This window comes from Oncorhynchus gorbuscha, linkage group LG15 (assembly GCF_021184085.1).
Source record: "Oncorhynchus gorbuscha isolate QuinsamMale2020 ecotype Even-year linkage group LG15, OgorEven_v1.0, whole genome shotgun sequence".
Lineage (NCBI taxonomy): Eukaryota > Metazoa > Chordata > Actinopteri > Salmoniformes > Salmonidae > Oncorhynchus > Oncorhynchus gorbuscha.
In genome coordinates, this window is record NC_060187.1 from 36,206,543 (window position 1) to 36,234,215 (window position 27,673).

The following is a 27,673-nucleotide window of genomic DNA, read 5'->3' on the forward strand; positions in this document are numbered from 1 at the left end:
ATACAATTAAGGGCCCAGTGTTGTGATTTGATTTAGCAAGGGCGGTCAACCTGTCCATTGATCCTGTATCAAGTGATGTTCCCGTTTGAGGATAAATTCCATTTGGAAAAGTGAAAATGATGCTGGGTGATGAGAAAACTCTCCATTGTTTGCAATGTAAGACTGTAACATGGACTATATTGGAACAAAGATAATTAGGCTCCTTACTGATTAGTATATCTGTTGATATTGTTTTATTACTGTAGGTGTTTTGCATCTGTTTATTAGCCTTCATATTTCTTCCAGTTATAACTGTACCTGTAATCTGGTCTCCTTTAAACTCTGGGACAATAAATCCTTAAACTTATTCACATTCTCACCATTAAGGGTATTGTGACAAAACACAATACCCAGCTACACCAGGCCTGCTGCCTTCATTTACCCAACACAATATACCCTATGAGGGTGAGCAATATATCCACAATAACCCTCCAACCACTCCAGTGTAAACTTACTTCTCAAAGTTATTCTCAGGCAGTGAAACACTCAGTTGACCTTTTTGTTGTTTGGGGCTTTTCAACTAATTGTAGAGCTGGAGACGCATCCCAGTGAGCTGTCTCTGGTTGTGGCGACGCAGCCTTCCCTCTAGCCTTGAGCACTTCCCATGTTTAAATTACCTCATTGGACAGGGGCCATTTTGAAGAACAAACTGTTACTGTTATTTCTCCTCTTTAGAGGACCTTTATGGTATTTAACCTTTATTTAACTAGGCAAGTCAGTTAAGAACAGCTACTATCTTGTCTCATCGCTACAACGAGAGAGAGACTAAGGTTGAAAGTCATGCTTCCTCCGATACACAACCAAACCGCACTGCTTCTTAACACAGCGCGCATCCAACCCGGAAGCCAGCCGCACCAATGTGTCAGAGGAAACTCCGTGCTCTGTGCCCGGCCTGCCACAGGAGTCGCTGGTGCGCGATGAGTCAAGGATATCCATACCGGCCAAGCCCTCCCTAACCTGGATGACGCTGAGCCAATTGTGCGTCGCCCCACGGACCTCCCAGTCGCGGCCGGTTGCAACCGAGCCTGGGCGCGAACCCAGGGTCTCTGGTGGCACAGTACAGCACCCTTAACCACCCTGGAGGCCCTGGAACTCACCCATTTTAATTGAATTTTAATTTTGTCGCTTCATCATATAATGTCAAAGCCCCTTTTGATTTTCCAATTTCTCCTATTAAAAAAGTAGAAATGGTAAATAATTTTTATAGTACGAATTGAAAGTTCCAGACCAGCTTTCATAGTTGGGGGTATACAATACAGTATTATTTCTCTCAACTCCACACAAAAAAAGTATTCCTGTCCTTTTCTGGTACAATGTTTTGTTGACCAGAGAAAAGCAGAGGTTTCTGTCAGTGACCAAAGCTTGCAGTAGGCCTATGTATTGTTTATGTGTGAATTGATAAATGATCGTCTTTCCCCTCTTCCAGACTGCCGTTCGAGCAGGACATAGAACACGGGAACGTGTCCCACTTGGGCGACTGTGATGGTAAGAGAAGTGTTTCTTTCTGATTATTACCATCCTGTAATGTCAAGCTGTATTTGTGTTGATTCAGTGTTTCTTACATAACTGCCTACTCTAGGGTAGAACATCATACTCTACATTTTACATTTAAGTAATTTAGCAGACGCTCTTATCCAGAGCAATTAGGGTTGAGAGCCTTGCTCAAGGGCACATCAACATATTCCTCACCTAGTTGTCGCTGGGATTTGAACTAGTGACCTTTCGGCCCAGCGCTCTTAACCTCTATGCTACCTGCCGCTTCTACTGCCGTCTAGCTCCATATCATCATTAATAATCAATCAAATGTATTTTATAAATCCCTTATTACATCAGCAGTTGTCTCAAAATTCTATACCGACCCAGCCTAAAACCCCAAAGAGCAAGCAATGCAGATGTAGAAATCCCCATGTATGTTTTACCCATATTTGTTTTCTCCTCTGTTTACTCTTACTTTTGGCAATGTTCAGAAGTTCTCTTTTTCCTCTTCTGTAGCTTTGCTTTGTAGTTGTTTCTACTTCTGGTTAATTACTATGCGTCTCTGGGTATCCTCGCCTTGATGTTTTCCTAGTTGCTTTCTGATATGAAAATGATGGCGGCACAGCAAAGCAAAGCGATCCCTCAGACAGAAATCTCCTCGACTCCCTGGCTCTTTTGATCCCACCGCTACTTCTGATGAGGCATTCGTGCAAATGAATCCTCCGCCTCTTCAAGTTCTCCAAGTTCATCTGCCATGCACCTGGAGAGCCACAAAGATCAATATTACATAAGTCTTCAGAGGGGCTGTTTGAAGATGCTCCCTCACCCCTGGAGCCCTCTGCACCACCCTGGACCCTGATCACTGTCTGTCTGGGAGTGCTAGTCCGGTGGCTTGTGACTCGTCCCCTAAGCTTGCTTGACCCTGTGTCGGTCAGTATACATAAAGGTGCATTAGCCTCAGCACCCAGCGTCTCTTTGAGGATGTTGCCAGGATTCTCCCATATGATCTGTCTTAGATAATGGTTCTGATACTGACATGACAAATGCGTGGCGGTCCTGACTACTGCTGACAAAGGTGTTGTTGGTTTTCACAAGATGAATGGTGCTGAATAGCCGTGTGTACGCTTGCCAAAAGGATGTGCAAGCATCATATCAGCTGCCAGAATCATTAAGCTCTGTGCCTTAGAAAGTGATGAACTTGTGCTTCAATTTCTTCCTCTGTCTGATATTGATGCTATTTTAGTTTTTACAGCACATAGCTTCCCCAGTGTACAACACTCAGATGGTCTAAACAGATCTCTGAAACCATCAACCTACTCAATAGACAGTCTGAAGAAGACAAAAAGCTGCAAGTAGAAAATAAATCAGTTATGACTTTCATCATTCAGTGTTACTATTTGAAACCTGTGAATTGTCACATCAGTCCATCACACACACACACACACACACACACACACACACACACACACACACACACACACACACACACACACACACACACACACACACACACACACACACACACACACACACACACACACACACACACACACACACACACACACACACACACACACACACACACACACACACAGGTGTGAGTCTGCAAAGCTCTGAGGTAGATTAGACAGAAGAATCTCAGCTGAGTCCATATACCTCTATCTGACATATCCCACCTGTCTGAATCTCCAGCAGGCAGATAGAAGAGGGCCTGCTATGCTCCATCCATCTCTCTATGGGGTAATGCAACATTCATCACCCTCTCCCTCCCTCCTCCTCACTCTTTCTGAGTGAGGGAGCATAGCTGGGCTCTGCAGCATCTCAGTGGTGACACTGCACACAGCCGAAGCCACAGCCAAGTGCAAACCAGACCACACTCCCTCCCTCCACGCCAGGCCTGTCAGCAACCCACAGAGGGAGATGGATGGACAGCTCTGATAACTTGCCTTTAACTGCCTCTCCCTCTCCTTAGCCAGATAAAAGTAGCCACACGAAGGAAAGGAGGGGGAATCGATTTTCATCTGCTTTTTGGCTCGATTTGAGTCAAATAAATATCAGGAGTGAATCTCTAAAGCAGTTTACAGCCATGAGGGCTGAGGGTGAGGGAAGATGGTGATGAGGAGCTGAGGGAGAGGGTGAGGGAAGAAGGTGATGAGGAGTGAGGGTGAGGGAAGAAGGTAATGAAGGGGTGAGGATGGAGGCGTGGCAGAGCTTGGGGTCCTAGACAGGGGCACAACAGATGGAGTGAGGAGGCTACCGCCATCTCTGGTGTCACCAAGTTGTCAATGCTCCTGTTACCGACATCGTGACGAGGCAGTAACTCTGCCAGGTGACACATGGAGGCTGCCTGCTCCTACTCTCTCACCTCGCTTTCTCTTTCTCACTCTCACTCTCTCGCCCTCTCCCTCTACCTCAACTTCTCCTCTGTTGTATCAAAGGTTCAGTGCATGTACAGTATATCCCATGGTGGTCTACCGCAGCCCAGTCCAAGATAAGAGGGCAGCGGTCGCTGTCCCTCTTCCTTTACAGATCAACACAGAGATCTTCTTCAGAGATCAGGACAGGAGCTTGTTATGCCTGTCTCCTCTAAATCAGTCCTGATCAAAGCAGATGTAGACAACACAGCTTTTAATTGAGCTGACTTGTGGTGAAGGGCTGCTCAGTCAGTTGAGTCCAATCAGAGGTGTGTGTGTGTGTGTGTGTGTGTGTGTGTGTGTGTGTGTGTGTGTGTGTGTGTGTGTGTGTGTGTGTGTGTGTGTGTGTGTGTGTGTGTGTGTGTGTGTGTGTGTGTGTGTGTGTGTGTGTGTGTGTGTGTGTGTGTGTGTGTGTGTGTGTGTGTGTGTGTGTGTGTGTGTGTGTTTGCATGCGCTTGGCTCTGCATGCTGAGGGCCTGGGCCTATCCTACCTCGCGTCAGGCCCACAGCCTACAACTCTATCACTCTGTCCCCAGAACTTCCTTAGCCTACTGCTGGATGTATACTTCTAATCATGTTTACATTGAGCCCAGTCAGTTCTGAAACCTCCTCTAAGCATGTCAGGTAATAAATTCCAGAGGTGTAAAAACAATAATGAGCAGGATTTTTCTGTGGTGTTAACGGATGATCTAACATGTCAGCTCCACTTACCAGCGTTTATTGCCCCACGCGGCCGCAGAGTTCAGGTTTTCCAGGTCGTGACCTGCCTGGCAGGAGTATTGGTTTCAGCAGGGTAAACTCGGCTAAGTGTTGGGCTAGACTTCAACCGTCTACTATTTCATTTGTTGTAAGGGACCTTTAGCTCTCGCAAAATGTTAAACAAAGTCAATAAGAAAAGGCTAGAACCCTAAAGTGATGTCTCAGCTAACAATTCTAGGGAGAGAGAATGTTTTTGTAATGTAATCCCTAATGTTTGAGTGTCCAGTTTTCCGTTAGTTATGGGAAAATTCTATCTACAGTTGAAGTCGGAGGTTTACATACACCTTAGCCAAATACATTTAAACTCAGTCTTTCACTTTTCCTGACATTTAATCCCAGTAAAAATTCCCTGTCTTAGGTCAGTTAGGATCACCACTTTATTTTAAGAATGTGATGTGTCAGAATAATAGTAGAGAGAATGATTTATTTCAGCTTTTATTTCTTTCATCACATTCCCATTCCCAATGGGTCAGAAGTTTACATACACTCAATGAGTATTTGGTAGCATTGCCTTTAAAATGTTTAACTTTGGTCGGTCAAACGTTTTGGGTAGTCTTCCACAAGCTTCCCACAATAAGTTTGGTGAATTTTGGCTCATTCCTCCTGACAGAGCTGGTGTAATTGAGTCAGGTTTGTAAGCCTCCTTGCTTGCACACATTTTTTAAAGTTCTGCCCACATTTTTTCTATAGGATTGAGGTCAGGGCTTTGTGATGGCCACTCCAATACCTTGACTTTGTTGTCCTTAAGCCATTTTACCAGAACTTTGGAAGTATGCTTGGGGTCATTGTCCATTTGGAAGACCCATTTCGGACCAAGCTTTAACTTCCTGACTGATGTCTTGAGGTGATGCTTCAATATAACCACATAATTTTCCTCCCTCATGATGCCATCTATTTTGTGAAGTGCACCAGTCCCTCCTGCAGCAAAGCAACCCCACAATATGATGCTGCGTGCTTCACGGTTGTGATGGTGTTCTTCGGTTTGCAAGCCTCCCCCTTTTTCCTCCAAACATAACGATGGTCATTATGGCCAAACAGTTCTATTGTTGTTTCATCAGGCCAGAGGACATTTCTCCAAGAAGTACGATCTTTGTCCCCATGTGCAGTTGCAAACCATAGTGTGGCTTTTTATGGCGGTTTTGGAGCAGTGGCTTCTTCCTTGGTGAGCGGCCTTTCAGGTTATGTCGATATAGGACTCGTTTTACTGTGGATATAGATACTTTTGTACCTGTTTTCTCCAGCATCTTCACATGGTCCTTTGCTACTGTTCTAGAATTGATTTGCACTTTTCGCACCCAGGTACGTTAATCTCTAGGAGACAGAACGCATCTCCTTCCTGAGCGGTATGACGACTACGTGGTCCCATGGTGTTTATACTTGCATACCATTGTTTGTACAGATGAACGTGGTCCTTCAGGCGTTTGGAAATTGCTCCCAAGGATGAACCAGACTTGTGGAGGTCTACAAAAACAAATCTGAGGTCTTGGCTGATTTTTTACAAATAATCACATGATGTCATGCAAAGAGGCACTGAGTTTGAAGGTAGGCCTTGAAATACATCCACAGGTACACCTCCAATCGACTCAGATAATGTCAATTAGCCTATCAGAAGCTTCTAAAGCCATGACATAATTTTGGGGAATTTTCCAAGCTGTTTAAAGGCACAGTCAACTTAGTGTATGTAAACTTCTGACCCACTGGAATTGTGATACAGTGAATTATAAGTGAAATTAACTGTCTGTAAACAATTGTTGGAAAAATGACTTGTGTCTTGCACAAAGTAGATGTCCTAACCGACTTGCCAAAACTATAGTTTGTTAACAAGAAATTTGTGGAGTGGTTGAAAAATTAGTTTTAATGACTCCAACCTAAGTGTTTGTAAACTTCCGACTTCAACTGTATGTTAGCAAAAACCTTCTGAGAACATTTTAAACATGTTTTCGGGTTGAAGTTAGGAGAACATTCCCTTAATGTCAAACAGAACTTATCTAGAATGTAGTTAATGTTCTCAGAATATACAGTATTGATGACTCGTTTCATGAGACGTTGCAAGAACATTCATGTGTCTGTCACGCCCTGACCTTAGAAAGCCGTTTTATTTCTCTATTTGGTTAGGTCAGGGTGGGATTTGGGTGGGCATTCTATGTTTTCTATTTCTTTGTTTTTGGCCGAGTGTGGTTCCCAATCAGAGGCAGCTGTCTATCGTTGTCTCTGATTGGGAATCATACTTAGGCAGCTTTTTTCCCACCTAATGTTGTGGGTAATTATTTATTTTCTGTGTGTGTTTGTGTGCGCCACGGTTGTGTCACGTTCGGTTTCTGATTACCTTTTGTTTTTGGTGAAAGTTTAACTTTATTAAAAGATGTGGAATTACATGCACGCTGTGCTTTGGCTCATCTATGACAGGGAGTTTGAAGACAGTGTGCGTGACAGTGTTCTCTGAGGCCCCAGGGAAACAGGCCCTAGGGAAACAGGCCCTAGGGAAACAGTCCCTAGGGAAACAGGCCCTAGGGAAACAGGCCCTAGGGAAACAGGTCTAGGGGCTGAGCTGACACTCATTACAGGGATAATGCACTTTACTGTTTGACCAAATAATGGTTTTAACAGCCCCCAAAAAATATGTTTTTGAAACATTTGATTGAGGTGACCTTGTAATGAATGTTCAGCTCGCACTGATGCGACTAATTAAATGTTTTACTCACACAGCCAAGTCAAAGGGTTGCTAAATGTGACTAAATGGTCGCAGTCTTGACCATTTAGTTATACTGTAGATATATTGTAATCAAAGTTCTGTCATAAGTAGTGGTCTGATAGGTTGCAACAATCTAACTAGCTAGAATTATCAATCGGTTATTACCTGAGTTTATATATTGGAATGATGTACATTTACATTTACATTTAAGTCATTTAGCAGACGCTCTTATCCAGAGCGACTTACAAATTGGTACTTTCAGATGTCTCTTGAGTCAACTTGTGGATGGAAAAACAGTCTTCTCCTGTAGAAACATTGCATCCGATCTTGTTTGAATTTGTTTGTGTTTCATGGTCATTGTTTCTTTTATTTATTAAAACACTCACTCCCTGAACTTGCTTCCCGACTCTCAGCACACTTGTTACAGTTTAACAACTAATTTTGTCAGTATTATCATAGACGCAATTAACACTGAGTCCCACTGGCACAATCCCTTTTTGTTCCAAGTCAGCACATTACAAATCTGCCTTTTTCCAGAAAGACGTCACCGGGAAGCCGAATCAGTGGCATATATTCAAAATGACAGAAAAAGAACAAAAAGAAACATATAAAATTATTTTGAGGCTGAATGTATCTCACCGGAGAAAGCATCCGAGCGAACAAACAGTGCCCCTCTGTCTCTGTATGTGTAGACCATCAATCTGATGCTGTCTGATGCAAAAGAGTATGACATTGTTGTCACCTCAACTGTGAATGGTGCTGGTGCGCCAGTTTGGATTTGGCTTCCCTCCAATCACATCGCATCGAGAGCATACGTCATTGACAGAAACAATTTGAATCTCTTTGTGTTTCTGCACTCCAGTGGCTAGCTAGATAAAACTGGCCTTTTCCTAAATTATACATGGATGGAGCTGTCAAATGGCTCCGGAGAGGAAGGCAGACATCCCCAACCTATTGTATTTTGTTCATTTATTTGCGTTGTTTGTAACTTACTTTTTACTTATTTTGTACGTAATGTTGCCACTTTTTATGTATGCAGATGACTCAACACTATACACGCCAGCTACTACAGTGACTGAAATGACTGCAACACTCAACAAAGAGTTGCAGTTAGTTTCAGAGTGGGTGGTAAGGATTAAGTTAGCCCTAAATATTTCTACAACTAAAAGCATTGTATTTGGAACAAAACACTCACTAAACCCTAAACCTCAACTAAATACTGTAATAATGTGGAAATTGAGCAAGTTGAGATGACTAAACTGCTTGGAGTAAAACTAGAATGTAAACTGTCATGGTCAAAACATATTGATGCAGTAGTAGCTAAGATGGGGAGAAGTATGTCTATAATAAAGCGATGCTCTACCTTCTAAACAACACTATCAACAAGGCAGGTCCTACAGGCCCTAGTTTTGTCGCACCTTGACTACTGTTCAGTCGTGTGGTCAGGTGCCACGAAAAATTGCAATTGGCTCAGAACAGGGCAGCACGGCTGGCCCCTGGATGTACACAGAGAGCTAATATTAATAATATGCATGTCAATCTCTCCTGGCTGAAAGTGGAGGAGAGATTGACTTCATCACTACTTTTATTTCTGTCTAAACTACTGGCACACAGCTCGGCCACCCATGCATACCCCACAAAACATGCCACGAGGTCTCCTCACAGTCCCCCAAGTCCAGAACAGACTATGGGAGGCACACAGTACTACATAGAGCCATAACTACATGGAACTCTATTCCACATCAAGTAACTGACGCAAGCAGTAAAATTACATTTAAAAAACACCTTATGGAACAGCGGGGACTGTGAAGCAACACAAACATTGGCACGCACACACACACGCACACACACACACACACACACACACACACACACACACACACACACACACACACACACACACACACACACACACACACACACACACACACACACACACACACACACACACACACACACACACACACACACACACACACACACACACACACACACAATAGCAAATGCACCATATTTACACATGGATTTAGTACTGTAGATAGGTGGTAGTGGTGGAGTAGGGGCCTGAGTGCACACAGTGTGTTGTGAAATCTGTGAATGTATCGTAATGTTTTAAAATTGTATAAACTGCCTTAATTATACTGGACCCCAGGAAGAGTAGCTGATGCTTTGGCAGCAGCTAATGGGGATCCAGAATAAATGCAAAATACAAATACAGACTACAAAGGGAAGCACAGCCGAGAGCTGCCCAGTGACACGAGCCTACCAGACGAGCTAAACTACTTCTATGTTCTCTTCGAGGCAAATAACACTGAAACATGTATGAGAGCACCAGCTGTTCCTGAAGACTGTGTGATCACACGCTCCGCAGCCAATGTGAGTAAGACCTTTAAACAAGTCAACATTCACAAGGCAGCAGGGTCAGACAGATTACCAGGACGTGCACTGCGAATATGTCTTCACTGGCATTTTCAACCTCTCCCTGTCCAAGTCTGTAATACCAACATGTTTTAGGCAGAGCACCACAGTGCCGGTGCCCAAGAACATGAAGGTAATCTGCCTACCCGTAGCACTCACATCTGTAGCCATGAAGTGCTTTGAAAGGCTGGTCATTGCTCACATCAACACCATTATCCCAGAAACCCTAGACCCACTCCAATTTGCACACCGCCCCAACAGATCCACAGACGATGCAATCTCTATTGCACTCCATACTGCCCTTTCCCACATGGACAAAAGGAACACCTATGTGAGACTGCGATTTGATTTGATGGAGAAAGGGATTTGGGCTTGTGGTTTTACTTAATTCTCCATACTGGCCAATGATTAGAACTTGTGATTCTGATCTAACCATTAATTCATACATTGTTGTGCCCCTGGCTTGAGAGGATGGAAGTTCAATATGTGGATAGATGTAGAAGGCTAATATTAACTAGCTAACGTTGCCCATCAAATTAAGTTATGCTAGCGAGAAAGCATTTTAGCCAGGTAGCAGGACAACAACAAATAAAATTGTGTACTGTATGACAGAGTGATAGACCGTTTCGTCAACATGAAAGAGAGAAGGATGGCACTGGCGTTTCTCTTCAAGTCGGGACTCAACACACAGAAATCAGATCCATGGACAGCAGCATCATATTTAGCTTATGTTTATTGGACTAAATTGTTTTTGGTATCTTTGATTTACTGTATTAGACTAAGCATAGATTATTTGATGGTGCTGGAATAGTGGAGGCATCTTCTGTTTTCTTTGCGACTTGAGGTAACTCTACGTGGTTCTAAATTAATAGTTGTTTAGTGGTCCGAAAATGTTGGAAACATGAACTTGCTTGACCATGCTGTAGATGATGTAACTGTTTGTTACATGCAATATGCTTTGTGGACTTCACTGGACAGAGGTTGCTCTCCAGCTTATAATGAAACAAATGTGTGGTTGAATTTATTCTGCCACTGTGTCTTCTGCCACTGTGTCTTCTTACTAACAGGTTATAGATCAAACAACACAATTATCACAACACACAGGTTGTAATATGGATTTTTTTTTCTGGCTTGGCTTCCCCAGCGATTTTACCCATGTACCACTACTGGTGTGAACAAAGACAAAAGACAATAGTCAACTCTTACGCTCCTTCGTCACTCTCTCGCCACTCGCTCCTTCCTCGTCGCCGTGAAAGCACTCAGGCATAATGACATGCCTTCACCAGCGAGCCGAGCAGTTACAGATGGAAGCAATTATGGCACTGTGAAAATATTTTCCGAAGTAAGCCAGTGTTTTGACTTAGAGAACAGCGGGTTGCAATCAGTTTAATTGAGGTCCACAGCACATCAATGAAGCGAGAGCATGAGTGAACCGAAGCAGTTGCGTGATGTTAGCGGGTGACAACTGCAGAGCAAGGACTCAGGAGGAGTGGAAGCGGGAGGGAGAGAAAATTAGTTGGCAAATTTACGACATCGGGACATTCTAATTGGTGCGGCTTGGTGTGGGTTAGGGAGTGTTCCTCTTTGAGGCCTGAAAGGAGACCGTAAAGACTAGTGCTATATATTTACATTGGGATAAAGATTAGTGCTTTATATTTACATTGTGGGAGTAGTAAGTACAGCATTTAAACCTCCAGATGACAAATGGGTTCCCTGATGCTGAACCCGGCTGAGACACTGCAGAAGTCCATTTCTGTCTGCTATGGGAGGGCTTGGTGACCTTGACTATGCTGAAGTCATCCCTGCTTGGCTGTCTTTGCTCCGCTCCTTACACAACGAGAGGGAGGGTAAAGCAACCCACACACAGCAGACGCCAGCCTACCATTCCACTCACACACATCTCAACCATGGAGCAAAGATCTGAGATGCTTGAACTGCAGCTCTGACTGACGCCCCTCGCTACACAAGAGGTGCGGGTTTGTGAAATGTGAGGGCCTACGTTCCTCTGCAGAGGATGAGCGGGTGGTGGGAAGGGGGTGGGTGCAGTTTGTTTCAAAGAGTGCAGCATCAATCCTGAATATCTGGAGAGATGTGAGAACCCCCTGGAGGGCTTCTTCTCTGTCACTTGGGTCTCTCCTGTGAGGAGTGTGGTGAGGAGAGAGAGAGGCAGGAGAGATGGGGAGTCGTGTGTCAGACACCTGCAGGAGAGAGAGCAGGGAGAGCAGAGAGAGACCAGATAGCAGGGTGAAAACTGATAGGCTAGCAGCTCTTATCCGTCAGCTGATATCAGAGAGAGCAAGCAGCGGTCGTGAGAGGCCCTACCGCTGGCTAACACACCACCATTGGGCTGCTGCATGTCAACAGGAAATAAAGAACCCCAACGATACACATTCATGTCGAACTGCAGAGTGCTGATCTGGTGATGGATAATTGCGTTCTACAGATGTCAGATCTGAATTTGATCCCTTTTGTGCAGGAGGAAAATAATCCTGCAGCGTGAAGATTTGAATAGCTGAAAAATATTTGTAACTGCCGCCAGGGGGCAGCTGGAAGCAGTGTTTGTATATACAACGCCCACCATACCTCCATTGTACCTTACAGTGCCTTGCGAAAGTATTCGGCCCCCTTGAACTTTGCGACCTTTTGCCACATTTCAGGCTTCAAACATAAAGATATAAAACTGTATTTTTTTGTGAAGAATCAACATCAAGTGGAACACAATCATGAAGTGGAACGACATTTATTGGATATTTCAAACTTTTTTAACAAATCAAAAACTGAAGAATTGGGCGTGCAAAATTATTCAGCCCCCTTAAGTTAATACTTTGTAGCGCCACCTTTTGCTGCGGTTACAGCTGTAAGTCGCTTGGAGTATGTCTCTATCATTTTGCACATCGAGAGACTGAAATTTTTTCCCATTCCTCCTTGCAAAACAGCTCGAGCTCAGTGAGGTTGGATGGAGAGCATTTGAACAGCAGTTTTCAGTTCTTTCCACAGATTCTCGATTGGATTCAGGTCTGGACTTTGACTTGGCCATTCAAACACCTGGATATGTTTATTGTTGAACCATTCCATTGTAGATTTTGCTTTATGTTTTGGATCATTGTCTTGTTGGAAGACAAATATCCTTCCCAGTCTCAGGTCTTTTGCAGACTCCATCAGGTTTTCTTCCAGAATGGTCCTGTATTTGGCTCCATCCATCTTCCCATCAATTTTAACCATCTTCCCTGTCCCTGATGAAGAAAAGCAGGCCCAAACCATGATGCTGCCACCACCATGTTTGACAGTGGTGATGGTGTGTTCAGGGTGATGAGCTGTGTTGCTTTTACGCCAAACATAACGTTTTGCATTGTTGCCAAAAAGTTCAATTTTGGTTTCATCTGACCAGAGCACCTTCTTCCACATGTTTGGTGTGTCTCCCAGGTGGCTTGTGGCAAACTTTAAACAACACTTTTTATGGATATCTTTAAGAAATGGCTTTCTTCTTGCCACTCTTCCATAAAGGCCAGATTTGTGCAATATACGACTGATTGTTGTCCTATGGACAGAGTCTCCCACCTCAGCTGTAGATCTCTGCAGTTCATCCAGAGTGATCATGGGCCTCTTGGCTGCATCTCTGATCAGTCTTCTCCTTGTATGAGCTGAAAGTTTAGAGGGACGGCCAGGTCTTGGTAGATTTGCAGTGTTCTGATACTCCTTCCATTTCAATATTATCGCTTGCACAGTGCTCCTTGGGATGTTTAAAGCTTGGGAAATCCTTTTGTATCCAAATCCAGCTTTAAACTTCTTCACAACAGTATCTCGGACCTGCCTGGTGTGTTCCTTGTTCTTCATGTTTCTCTCTGCGCTTTTAACGGACCTCTGAGACTATCACAGTGCAGGTGCATTTATACGGAGACTTGATTACACACAGGTGGATTGTATTTATCATCATTAGTCATTTAGGTCAACATTGGATCATTCAGAGATCCTCACTGAACTTCTGGAGAGAGTTTGCTGCACTGAAAGTAAAGGGGCTGAATAATTTTTGCACGCCCAATTTTTCAGTTTTTGATTTGTTAAAAAAGTTTGAAATATCCAATAAATGTCGTTCCACTTCATGATTGTGTCCCACTTGTTGTTGATTCTTCACAAAAAATACAGTTTTATATCTTTATGTTTGAAGCCTGAAATGTGGCAAAAGGTCGCAAAGTTCAAGGGGGCCGAATACTTTCGCAAGGCACTGTATGTAGGGTACATGCAGGCTACAGCGCATCTTGTGTGAATTCTGATGTGGATTATAATAAATGGACATATTTGTAGGGGGTATATGTATTTTACGTTAGGGAAAAGCAATTGTTTTAGATCGATTGTTTTATTGTATGTTGAAGGCAATGCCTGTGTGTTCCAGCGGTTACAGCCACTGACCTGGCACACATAACCCAGAGTCAACATGGGTTTGAATCTGGCCTACTGCCCTTTGACTCATAGATTAACTTCTTGCGTCGAGCCAACCCGGATCCGGGATCATGACTACAGCCTCAAGCACATTACCATAACGCAACGTTAACTATTCATGAAAATCGCAAATGAAATTAAATCAATATGCTAGCTCTCATGCTTAGCCTTTTGTTAACAACACTGTCATCTCAGATTTTCAAAAATATGCTTCTCTACCATAGCAAAACTAGCATTTAGCATTTAGTGTTAGCATTTAGCATTAGCATTTAGCGTTAGCATCACCAGGCAACATTTTCACAAAAACCAGCAAAAACATTCAATAAATAATTTACCTTTGAAGAACTTCGGATGTTTTCAATGAGGATAGATAGCAAATGTTCAGTTTTCCTGAAAGATTATTTGTGCAGGAGAAATCGGTCCGTTTTCTGCGTCATGTTTGGCTACCAAAAAAAAAACGAAAATTCAGTTATAAAAACACCTAACTTTTTCCAAAATAACTCCATAATATCGACTGAAACATGGCAAACTTTGTTTAGAATCAATCCTCAAGGTGTTTTTCTACATATCTCTTCAATGATGTATCGTTCCTGGAAGTGTGCTTCTCCCTCTGTATTGCATGGTAAAATGAGTGCCACTGACAATTGCGCACCAATTTAGACAAAGGACACCGGGCGGACACCTGGCAAATGTAGTCTCTTATGGCCAATCTTCCAATGATATGCCTACAAATACGTCACAATGCTGCAGACATCTTGGACGAACGGCAGAGAGCATAAGCTCGTTCACGGCACATTCACAGCCATATAAGGAGACGATAGTAAAACAGAGCTTCAAAAATTCAGCTCTTTTCCTGTGAGGTTTCATCTTGGTTTCGCCTGTAGCATCAGTTCTGGGGCACTCACAGATAATATCTTTGCAGTTTTGAAAACGTCAGAGTGTTTTCTTTCCAAAGCTGCCAATTATATGCATAGTCGAGCATCTTTTCGTGACAAAATATTGCGCTTAAAACGGGCACGTTTTTTAATCCAATAATGACATAGCGCCCCCATAGGTTGAAGAGGTTAAGGTCTATTTTTGATGCATTCATTCTGCGTGGTTACAGGGTTAATTCCACATGGATACAGAGTTAAAACAGAAATCATTCAAATGTTAACAGTTTAGGCATTAATTCCGAGTGGTTAAAGTTTCGGGAAAGCTTAAAACAAAATCATTAAAAAATGACGCACCTGTATATCATCAGTATTCATAGTATTCTTAGTGCTTGCTAGAGCATTGTGAACTGCCGTAGTGCAGTGGTCTATGTAGCGCGCTCCAGACTCCAAGCCTCATGAGTTCACACCCAATGCTGGGCGATTATACTGTAGTGACCAGCCTGAGCCTACATTAGGTCAAAAAGTTATTTGTGTTTTCTTTGATGTGTAAATGATCAGACTATTCATTTTACTTCTTAAAATGATTGAAATAAAGTGTCTCAGCTCACCAAAATTGTCTTTGGATAGACTCAAGTGCATAAACAACTTGACAGCTTTCTGAAATGAAATATTAAAAGCCACACAATATAGGCTTTCAATCCACACCAAAGACCAGAACAATATTGATAAATTATACATAGGTGATAGAGGAATTCTAAATTCCTGTATGTTTTATAGCCAAAACCAATTCACACTCATTTCGAATTCATTAATGAGTTGTAAGTTCATTAATTATGCATGAAGTAGATTGAGACCAGTCTTAAAAGCCAAAGGTAACAGCGTTTATTTCAAGAGAGTACTAAACGCATACACATATTTCCACAGGTTATAAACTGAAAATGACGTCAGCGTTTTCCAAACGTTCTATTTACAAGTAGAGGGGCCCTCTAGCTCTTGAGCCTTCACGTTATCAGCACGAAGTCAAGGCCAGTCAGTATAAATCAACATTCTAGACAATCTGGAGACGGGCCGTTCCCACCACCTGGAGATTTGTACAACTGAATGAACTAAGGAACAGACCTTCATTGTTACTAAACTCCTGACTACATTATATACAATTGGGAATGGGAGCAAGAGAGAAAATTCACATGTACAGTACATTATAGCATTTGGACTAGTCAGTTCTGATTGGAATGTATACATAATTAGTCATTTCAACCATAATTTCCTCTATCAATAGGCTACTGCCTAACTATAAAACGTGGATGAGCATCCACACTGGAGGAAAATGTTTCGTTCAACAGTAGGCCTACATCTGTCAATCAACTGATGGCCCAAATCAGCTCATGAACTCAGCCAGGGAAACACAGCAGCCTATTATTAGTTCTCACACCTTTCATTATATAACAATGGAGAGGCTAACAGTTAGCCTACAGAATGTGGCCTAATGGAAAATAAACCAAAAATAATAACGGCCTATTGCAACCATCAATGGCACTAAGATTATCACAAGCTGATGTCTCGTTAAACCATCAATACACGCTAAATTCACCCGCACAGCTGATCTCAATTGCAACCATTATTGGTCACTATTACCGCTCACTAAAAGATGTCAGTGTTACCTTAGTCGTGCTTGCAACCAGTTTACCTTAGTCGTGCTTGCAACCAGTCTTTCAAGATACAGAACCAATCAAAACGTTGGACACACTTACTCATTCAAGGATTTTTCTTTATTTTTTAAAACTATTTTCTACATTGTAGAATAATAGTTAAGACCTCAAAACTATGAAATAACATATATGGAACCATTTAGTAACTAAAGAAGTGTTAAACAAATCAAAATATATTTTTATATTTTAGATTCTTCAAAGTAGCCACCCTTTGCCTTGGTGACAACTTTTCACACTCTTGGCATTCCCAGCTTCACCTGGAATTCTTTCCCAACAGTCTTGAAGGAGTTCCCACATATGCTGAGCACTTGTTGGGTGCTTTTCCTTCACTCTGCGGTCCAACTCAGGTTGGGTGATTGTGGTGGCCAGGTCATCTGATGCAGCACTCCATCACTCTCCTTCTTGGTCAAATAGCCCTTACACAGCCTGGAGGTATGTTGGGTCATTGTCCTGTTGAAAAACAAATGATAGTCCCACTAAGCGCAAACCAGATGGGATAGCGTAATGTTGCAGAATGCTGTGGTCTCTAATGCTCTGCAGCAGAGGTAACTCTGGGTCTTCCTTTCCTGTGGCAGTCCTCATGCGAGCCAGTTTCATCATTGCGCCAGTGGTGGAAAAGTACCCAATTGTCATACTTGAGTAAAAGTAACGACACCTTAAAAGAAAATGACTCAAGTGAAAGTCACCCAGTAAAATACTACTTGAGTAAAAGTCTAAAAGTATTTGGTTTTAAATATACTTAAGTACCAAAAGTAAAAGTATAAATCATTTCAAATTCCTTATATTAAGCAACCCAGACGGCACGATTAAAAAAAATATGTTTTTAGGAAAAGTCAGGGGCACACTTCAACAGTCAGACGTAATTTACAAACCAAGCATTTGTGTTGAGTGAGTCTGTCAGATCAAAGGCAGTAGGGATAACCAGGGAGGTTAAGTGCGTGAGTTAGACAATTGTCCTGTCCTGCTAAGCATTCAAAATGTAACAAGTACTTTTGGGTGTCAGGGAAAATGTAAAAAGTACATTATTTTCTTTAGGAATGTAGTGGAGTAAAAGTAAAAGTTTTCAAAAATAGAAATAGTAAAGTACAGATATCCCCAAAAACTACTTAAGTAGTACTTTAAAGTATTTTTACTTAAGTACTTTACACCACTGCATAGTGCTTGATGGTTTTCGCAACTGTACTTGAAGAAACTTTAAAAGTTCTTGAAATGTTCCAGATTGACTGACCTTCATGTCTTAAAGGAATGATGGACTGTCGTTTCTCTTTGCTTATTTGAGCTGTTGTTCCCATATGGACTTTGTCTTTTACCAAATAGGACTATCTTCTGTATACCACACCTACCTTGTCACAACACAACTGATTGGCTCAAACACATAAAGAAGGAAAGACATCCCACACTTTTTGGGTTACTTCATAGTTTTGATGTCTTCACTATTATTTTACAATGTAGACAATAGTAAAAATAAAGAAAAACCATGAATGAGTAGGTGTGTCCAAACTTTTGACTGGTACTGTACATTCACCCTCTAGTTGGTATTGGAATTGGAACAACTTTTTCAAACAGACTAAAGGCGATTTACGATAGAAATAAAGTATTTCATTGTTTACCATGTCAAATCTACTGTATGAATGGAAACTAATGTTGGTGTAGCCTATTTGTTATTTATTTTATTTTTTCCTATTAATGTTATGTTCATTAAAGGTAAAGTCCCCATATTTGGGGACCCTATTTGATTTTTTTTTTTATTAAAAAATCAGTCTGGTATAAGAACAGTAGCCCCTATCTGCAAAAGCAGGGTGTCTGTGGAAAGCTGAGTATATTGGCTATTGATCGGTACCTTCAAATCTTTTGTATGACTTACTACCATATATGGGCAAACACATTCATAAGGGCAGGCCGAGCCGATGACCTCATTTCAAGATGGCTGCTATCTACATTCCGGTCAGTGTTGTGAAGCATAAACGAAATAAACACAGAATCCGTTGATACACACCAAAAGCCAGGACTCCACAGATCATGAAGATATCTTATTTGTCTGCCTGTGACCTACTATTATTGATCAGAAAACATTCAAGGTAAGCTTTGATATGTTCTGTGTTTGAGCTCTAGCTACATGGGGGGTATCAAATTAATCTTTAGGTTGGCAGGGATGTATGACTTAATTGCAACATCAAATTTCCACTGAGTGACTATATCTTTGTGCATCAAAAATATGATGTTGCCTGCTTACGCGCTGTAGGTATCCATATCCCCTGTATATGCCCCAACACCACCACAATGTTTGAGAGAGGTTGGTATTGTAGAAATTTCGTTTTTTATAGTAAAGTGTCACTTTTAGGCACATCCAGTGTGTAAAAATAGTGGCAATTACCACATTCGGACACTTTGGAGAGGTTGAAAGGACACTTGAATGTATCCTGGATACCCTATAACACCACAATGTTTGAGTGAGGTTGATATGGTAGAAATTGTGTTTTTATACTGAACAAATGGCATTTAGGGATTGCAAATGTGTAATAGCCCTGGTATTATCTCATTTACAGACATATGCCACTTTGGAGAGGTTTAGGGACACTTGGAAACGTCCCGTGACCACACCTGACACCACTTACTAAAACATCTGCCCGTGTCTAGTTGTTAGGTCTAACAATCCCATTTCTAGTTGTTAGGTCTAACAATCCCATTTCTAGTTGTTAGGTCTAACAATCACATTTTTTCTGATATTGTTCACATGTTGTGGAAGCCATCTGATATGTTTCCAGCTCTAGTCATCAATAATTCACTTATAGCTTGTTAATGAAACATTTTAAACGGTTATTTTGTGTGTGCCTGATCTTGGGTATTCTGAACTATGTAACTCTTATCTATCTTCTGATCATTTCCTCATAATCTCCCAGATGTCGTCTTTCCAAATATACCATGTTTTTGCATGTCAGATTCATGTAATTACACATTGAAATGATTTTCAACGCAAGCCCTGATCCCAATGATTCGACTGCCCCCACATGGAGAGAAAGAGAACTGCTCGTTTTCGGGGACTCGTGAGACTCATTTGAATTTCCTGATGCAGCAGGAAAACTCTCTGTGGCAAAAGAGTGATCAAGTTAAGATCCGACATCTTTATGCTGCATGGCTGAGAAATAGTGTTCTTACCCGCAGTTAGTTGGGTCCCAGAGCCCCATAATGCCTCATTCTTAACCCCCACAGAGTGACATCCTTTTGAGACCCTTGGGATTAGCACTGTCCCTAATCCAGCACTCTGTTCGCAGGTAAAAGTTTATTGGTCGTGTTTAGCAGGAGTTATAGCGGTGTAGCGAAATGCTTATGTTGCTTCCTCCTAAGAATGCAGTCGAATGTCAAGAATGTACATAGAATATAGAGTGAGCTATGTCAAGAATCCAGTATATAAATATCCGATGTGTATAAACGCTGCAACTAAAATACAATGTACAGTAGAAGAAATATTAGAATAAGCTATGTCGGGGATACAGTATTTAAAAACACAGTGTGAAACAAGAATTGACCCGTGGTTCAATGTCTCTATAACATGGGATAGCAGCGTTGGCTGTGTGTGTGTGTGTGTGTGTGTGTGTGTGTGTGTGTGTGTGTGTGTGTGTGTGTGTGTGTGTGTGTGTGTGTGTGTGTGTGTGTGTGTGTGTGTGTGTGTGTGTGTGTGTGTGTGTGTGTGTAAGTGTATGTGCGACTGCTCCACAGAAGAAGTACAGTATCAACCCACAGAGAAGCACAAGATTCAACTTCACTCAACTTTCTAGTGTTTACCCTGTTAGTTAACACTATTAACGTTTCCATTTACTGTGGGAATTGTAATCGAATCAACGCAATACTAGCCACTTCCAATGCAACATACCGAAACAAAACGAACTACGCAAGACTTAGTATGCAAAACTAACTAAGCAAGAGATTTTTCTGTAGGCAGAACGCATCGGAGTAGGATTCTATTGCATTGACAAGCACCTGTACTCTACACAGACAGTGTGGCATAACCAATCAGAGCTGCAGTTGGCCTACATGCAAATAGAACATTGCCACATACTGTATGGATCTGTGCCATTTTATGAGTAGATGCGCTTGTTTTGAGATCAGAGTGAGAGCTGCATGTAGCCACGTGTGCACATTTTGTTAATTTAATTTGCTAGTTAGTGAGTTATTAGCCCAGTTATAGATCATGTGTAGTTAGCAATAGGGGAGTGATTGCTTCCTACAAGAGCACAAAATGGGTACATTTCTTTGAAAAGCCAGTCAGGTAAAACAACTAATTGAGAGGCAGTGTTTTATTTTGAAGAAATAATGGAATAGGAATAATAATGCCAAGCCTTGCATGTTTTTATTTTTAATCAGGCAAGTCAGTTAAGAACAAATTCTTATTTACAATGATGGCCTAGAAACAGTGGGCTAACTGCCTTGTTCAGGGGTAGAATGACAGATTTTTACCTTGTCAGCTCAGGGATTCGAGCTAGCACTCTTTCAGTTGCTGGCCCAATGCTCTAACCACTAGGCTACCTGCCGTCCCTTATGAATGTCGGCCTACATTGAACACCACGCATTGGCTGCTACTGTAGATTGAATGAAAGAACAGCTATTTCCATGTTAAAATGTAATGGGATACATTAGCTCCATTGTTTTTGATGGTAGGCAACTCTGGTAGGCCTACATTATGATCAAATAGCCACAGTAGCCTTCATGGCCACTGTTAAAACTGTAACTTAAAGCGGGTACAGCCTCAGTGTTCACGGTAAACGCACGCTGGAAATTGCACAGCATTTTCACAATGTTCAAATTTGCGCTCAGCAGACTTGAAATTTGCTCAGTGCTTGAAAAATATTAGAGGGAACATTGTTCGTGAGTATGAGGTGTGTGTGCTAGCTTGTGTGTGTTTTTTGTATGAGTGAGTGAGTGCATCACCTGGTAGACCGCTAGTGATGGCTGTTAAACAGGTTGATGGCCTGGTAATAGAGGGTCTTAGGGGCCATGACAAATTTCTTCAGCCACCTGAGGTGACAACTCCAAATCAATCATCAGTACCTCTACAACTTGATGATTGATTTGGAGTCATGCGTGGCCACTCAGTCATGGATGAACAGGAAATACAGGAAGGGGCTGAGCACATACCCCTGGGGGACCCCCGTTTTGATGATCAGCATGGTGGAGGTATTGTTGCCTTCCCTCACCACTTGGGGTAGGCCCGTCAGGATGCAAACTGGGTGTCTGATGCCTCATCTTTCTGAGGATTGGCCTCATTGTGTACAGGAGGCATTTTTAGAGCCAGGACCCATTTTTAGAGCCAGGACCCATTTTTAGAGCCAGGACCCATTGTTAGAACCAGGACCCATTAAGGAGAGGAGGTGAACCTTCAGCAACCTACTAAACCTTCAGCAATGTGTGATGGGAACAAATCCAACACTTCAACACTGAGGTGTTAACCTCAACAAATAGTAGTGCGTTTTCTCCTGCAGTCATATATCATGGTGCATACAGCCATGGCACACTAGATGTATGTCTTTAGCATGTGAGAAAGATTAAGTTGAAATTGCGAGGTACGTGATTGGGGAATGAGAGATTGAAACTCCCGGTGGATCGTTAGACTAATAACACGGCCCAGGTTTATAATTTATTGCCTGTGACGTATCTCCTGAATATTTGTTAATAGTTTTTTACGGTGTCCTTTTCCTTTACACCTAAATTGAGGATATAAATTACTACCCAACGCCAGCCAGTTATTGGAAACGGCATCCCTCCGAGACACACTTCTCTGAAAAACAATCCACAGCCCAGCTGTTTTATTTACATTGAATGCAGCTGAAAGTGCTAACAGCATCCACCTTGTTAAGTTGTTGCAAAAGGCTGGCATGATATGAAAAGCAAGGTTAGAATGTATTAAAATAAGACCTCATGCTTTGTATAACACAAACGATCCACTTAACTTACTGATGGTTTCCCGCTCAACAAATTGTCCACAGCATGGGAGGGAGCCAACTTCCTGCAATGGATATGAATTTAACACACCGTTATTGGGGTGGCAGGGTAGCCTAGTGGTTAGAGCGTTGGACTAGTAACCGGAAGTTCAAATCCCCGAGCTGACATGGTACAAATCTGTCATTTTCAGGGTTTTCCTGTGGTGAAGTAGAGGGACCAAAACGCAGCTTGGTTATATTGACTCATGTTTAATAAAAACAAATAAACATGAACACTACAAAACAATAAACGTGGAAAACCAAAAACAGCCCTATCTGGTGCAAAACACAGAGACAGGAACAATCACCCACAAAACCCAACACAAAACAGGCTACCTAAATATGGTTCCCAATCAGAGACAATGACTAACACCTGCCTCTGAGAACCATATCAGGCCAAACATAGAAATAGACAAACCAGACATACAATATAGAATGCCCACCCAGCTCACGTCCTGACCAACACTAAAACAAGGAAAACACATACGAACGATGGACAGAACATGACAGAATCCCCCCCCCCCCAACCTAAACCTATAAGGGAGGGTCTGGGTGGGCATCTCTCCACGGTGGCGGCTCTGGCGCTGGACCCCACTCCATAATTGTCTTAGTCCACCTCCTTAGTGTCCCTTGAGTGGCGACCCTCGCCGCTAACCTTGGCCTAGGAAACCTAACAATGGGCCCCACTGGACCGAGGGGAAGCTCGGGACCGAGGGGAAGCTCGGGACCGAGGGGAAGCTCGGGACCGAGGGGAAGACCGAGGGGAAGACCGAGGGGAAGACCGAGGGGAAGACCGAGGGGAAGATCGGGACCGAGGGGAAGCTCGGGACCGAGGGGAAGCTCGGGAGTGAGGGGAAGCTCGGGCAGGTTGATGGATCTACCAGATCCTGGCTGGCTGGTGGTTCCGGCAGATCCTGGCTGACTGGCAGATCCTGGCTGACTGGCAGATCCTGGCTGACTAGCGGATCTGGCAGATCCTGGCTGACTGGCACTTCTGGCGGATCCTGGCTGACTGGCGGATCCTGGCAGACTGGTGGATCCTGGCAGACTGGCGGATCCTGGCAGACTGGCGGATCCTGGCAGACTGGCGGATCCTGGCAGACTGGCGGATCCTGGCAGACTGGCGGATCCTGGCAGACTGGCGGATCCTGGCAGACTGGCAGATCCTGGCTGAATGGCGGATCCAACTGATCCTGGCAGACTGGCGGATCCTGGCTGAATGGCGGATCTAACTGATCCTGGCTGACTGGCAGATCCTGGCCGACTGGCGGATCCTGGCTGACTGGTGGATCCTGGCAGACTGGCGGATCCTGGCAGACTGGCGGATCCTGGCAGACTGGCAGATCCTGGCTGAATGGCAGATCCAACTGATCCTGGCAGACTGGCAGATCCTGGCTGAATGGCGGATCTAACTGATCCTGGCTGACTGGCGGATCCTGGCCGACTGGCGGATCCTGGCCGACTGGCGGATCCTGGCCGACTGGCGGATCCTGGCCGACTGGCGGATCTGGCGGATCCTGGCCGACTGGCAGATCTGGCGGATCCTGGCCATCTGGCAGATCTGGCGGATCCTGGCCGACTGGCAGATCCTGGCTGACTGGTGGATCCTGGCTGACTGGCGGATCCTGGCCGACTGGCGGATCCTGGCGGATCCTGGCAGATCTGGCGGATCCTGGCTGACTGGCGGATCCTGGCAGACTGGCGGATCCTGGCAGACTGGCGGATCCTGGCAGACTGGCGGATCCTGGCAGACTGGCGGATCCTGGCAGACTGGCGGATCCTGGCAGACTGGCGGATCCTGGCCGACTGGCAGATCCTGGCCGACTGGCAGATCCTGGCCGACTGGCAGATCCTGGCCGACTGGCAGATCCTGGCCGACTGGCAGATCCTGGCCGACTGGCAGATCCTGGAGGATCCTGGCTGACTGGTGGATCCTGGCAGACTGGTGGATCCTGGCAGACTGGCGGCACTGGCGGTGCTGGGCAGACTGGTAGCTCAGACGGCGCTGGGCAGACTGGCAGCACTGGCGGCGCTGGACAGACTGGCGGCACTTGCAGGGCTTGACAGACTGGCGGCGCTGGACAGACTGGTAGCTCAGACGGCGCAGGGCAGACGGGCGGCACTGGCGGCGCTGGGCAGACTGGCGGCACTGGCGGCGCTGGGCAGACTGGCGGCACTGGCGGCGCTGGGCAGACTGGCGGCGCTGGGCAGACTGGTAGCTCAGACGGCGCTGGGCAGACAGGTAGCTCAGACGGCGCTTGGCAGACTGGAGAAAAAGGCTCTGGTAGCACTGGACTGAGGAGCACTGGTGCCTCTGGAATGAGGGGCTCTGGCGCCTCTGGAATGAGGGGCTCTGGCGCCTCTGGCATGAGGGGCGGTAGCTCTGACAGCGCCGGACAGGCGGGAGACTCTGGCTGCGCTGGAGAGGAGGAAGGCTCCAGCAGCGCTAGACAGGCGGGACGCACTGTAGGCCTGATGCGTGGTGCTGGCACTGGTATGCCGTGCATACTATGCCAAACCAACAGCTTTCTTTCTACTCTGTCCAATACATCCTCCACACTCTCAGACTCAGCACTCTGCTTCGCCGACAGCTCCAATTCCATCCATGGCTCTGCCCAGGGTCCTTTTCCGTCAAGGATCTCCTCCCAAGTCCATTTATCCAAATAGTACAGCATCTCCCACTGCTGCTGCTGCTGCTCCTCCTGTTGCTGCTGCCTCTGTTCCTTCTCCTGCTGCTGCTTTTGCCGTTGCCCGTTACCACGCCGCTTGGTCCTTGGTTGGTAGGTGATTCTGTCAGGGTTTTCCTGTGGTGAAGTAGAGGAGGACCAAAACGCAGCGTGGTTATATTGACTCATGTTTAATAAAAACGGATAACCATGAACACTACAAAACAATGAACGTGGAAAACCAAAAACAGCCCTATCTGGTGCAAAACACAGAGACAGGAACAATCACCCACAAAACCCAACACAAAACAGGCTACCTAAATATGGTTCCCAATCAGAGACAATGACTAACACCTGCCTCTGATTGAGAACCATATCAGGCCAAACATAGAAATAGACAAACCAGACATACAACATAGAATGCCCACCCAGCTCACGTCCTGACCAACACTAAAACAAGGAAAACACATACGAACGATGGACAGAACGTGACAGTCATTCTGCCCTTGAACAGGCAGTTAACCCACTGTTCCTAGACCATCATTTAAAATAAGAATTTGTTCTTAACTGACTTGCCTAGTTAAATAAAGGTAAAATACACTGCTCAAAAAAATAAAGGGAACACTAAAATAACACATCCTAGATCTGAATGAATGAAATATTCGTATTAAATCCTTTTTTCTTTACATAGTTGAATGTGCTGACAACAAAATCACACACAAATTATCAATGGAAATCAAATTTATCAACCCATGGAGGTCTGGATTTGGAGTCACACTCAAAATCCAAATGGAAAACCACACTACAGGCTGCTACACTACTTTAATGTCATGTCCTTAAAACAAGTCAAAATGAGCCTCAGTAGTGTGTGTGGCCTCCACGTGGCTGTATGACCTCCCTACAACGCCTGGGCATGCTCCTGATGAGGTGGCGGATGGTCTCCTGAGGGATCTCCTCCCGGACCTGGACTAAAGCATCCGCCAACTCCTGGACAGTCTGTGGTGCAACATGGCGTTGGTGGATGGAGCGAGACATGATGTCCCAGATGTGCTCAATTGGATTCAGGTCTGGGGAACGGGCGGGCCAGTCCATAGCATCAATGCCTTCCTCTTGCAGGAACTGCTGACACACTCCAGCCACATGAGGTCTAGCATTGTCTTGCAGTAGGAGGAACCCAGGGCCAACCACACCAGCATTTGGTCTCACAAGGGGTCTGAGGATCTCATCTCGGTACCTAATGGCAGTCAGGCTACCTCTGGCGAGCACACGGAGGGCTGTGCGGCCCCCCAAAGAAATGCCACCCCACACCATGACTGACCCACCGCCAAACCGGTCATGCTGGAGGATGTTGCAGGCAGCAAAACGTTCTCCACGGCGTCTCCTGAATGTCACGTCTGTCACATGTGCTCAGTGTGAACCTGCTTTCATCTGTGAAGAGTACAGGGCGCCAGTGGCTAATTTGCCAATCTTGGTGTTCTCTGGCAAATGCCAAACGTCCTGCACGGTGTTGGGCTGTAAGCACAACCCCCACCTGTGGACGTCGGGCCCTCATTCCACCCTCATGGAGTCTGTTTCTGACCGTTTGAGCAGACACATAAACATTTGTGGCCTGCTGGAGGTCATTTTGCAGGGCTCTGGCAGTGCTCCTCCTTGCACAAAGGCGGAGGTAGCGGTCCTGCTGCTGGGTTGTTGCCCTCCTACGGCCTCCTCCATGTCTCCTGATGTACTGGCCTGTCTCCTGGTAGCGCCTCCATGCTCTGGACACTACGCTGACAGACACAGCAAACCTTCTTGCCACATCTCGCATTGATGTGCCATCCTGGATGAGCTGCACTACCTGAGCCACTTGTGTGGTTTGTAGAAAAGTGAAAGCACTGCCAGCATTCAAAAGTGACCAAAACATCAGCCAGGAAGCATAGGAACTGAGAAGTGGTCTGTGGTCCCCACCTGCAGAACCACTCCTTTATTGGGGGTGTCTTGCTAAATGCCTATAATTTCCACCTGTTGTCTATTCCATTTGCACAACAGCATGTGAAATTTATTGTCAATCAGTGTTGCTTCCTGAGTTAACAGTTTGATTTCACAGAAGTGTGATTGACTTGGAGTTACATTGTGTTGTTTAAGTGTTCCCTTTATTTTTTGAGCAGTGTATATATTTTTTTTTAATAAATCAACTGTACTCTATCATTTACCCCAAGCAGAGCGGGCATTGT

At 44.3% G+C, this 27,673-nt stretch overlaps 1 protein-coding gene across 1 annotated transcript in view; it reads left to right on the plus strand.

The window, feature by feature from the left end:
* The window catches only part of sema6bb (sema domain, transmembrane domain (TM), and cytoplasmic domain, (semaphorin) 6Bb), a 155,343-nt gene that overhangs the window by 117,915 nt on the left and 9,755 nt on the right, over window positions 1–27,673 (plus strand). The window contains 1 exon segment of the mRNA XM_046300982.1: window positions 1,466–1,524. Within this exon segment, the coding sequence (XP_046156938.1) occupies window positions 1,466–1,524 (59 nt within the window).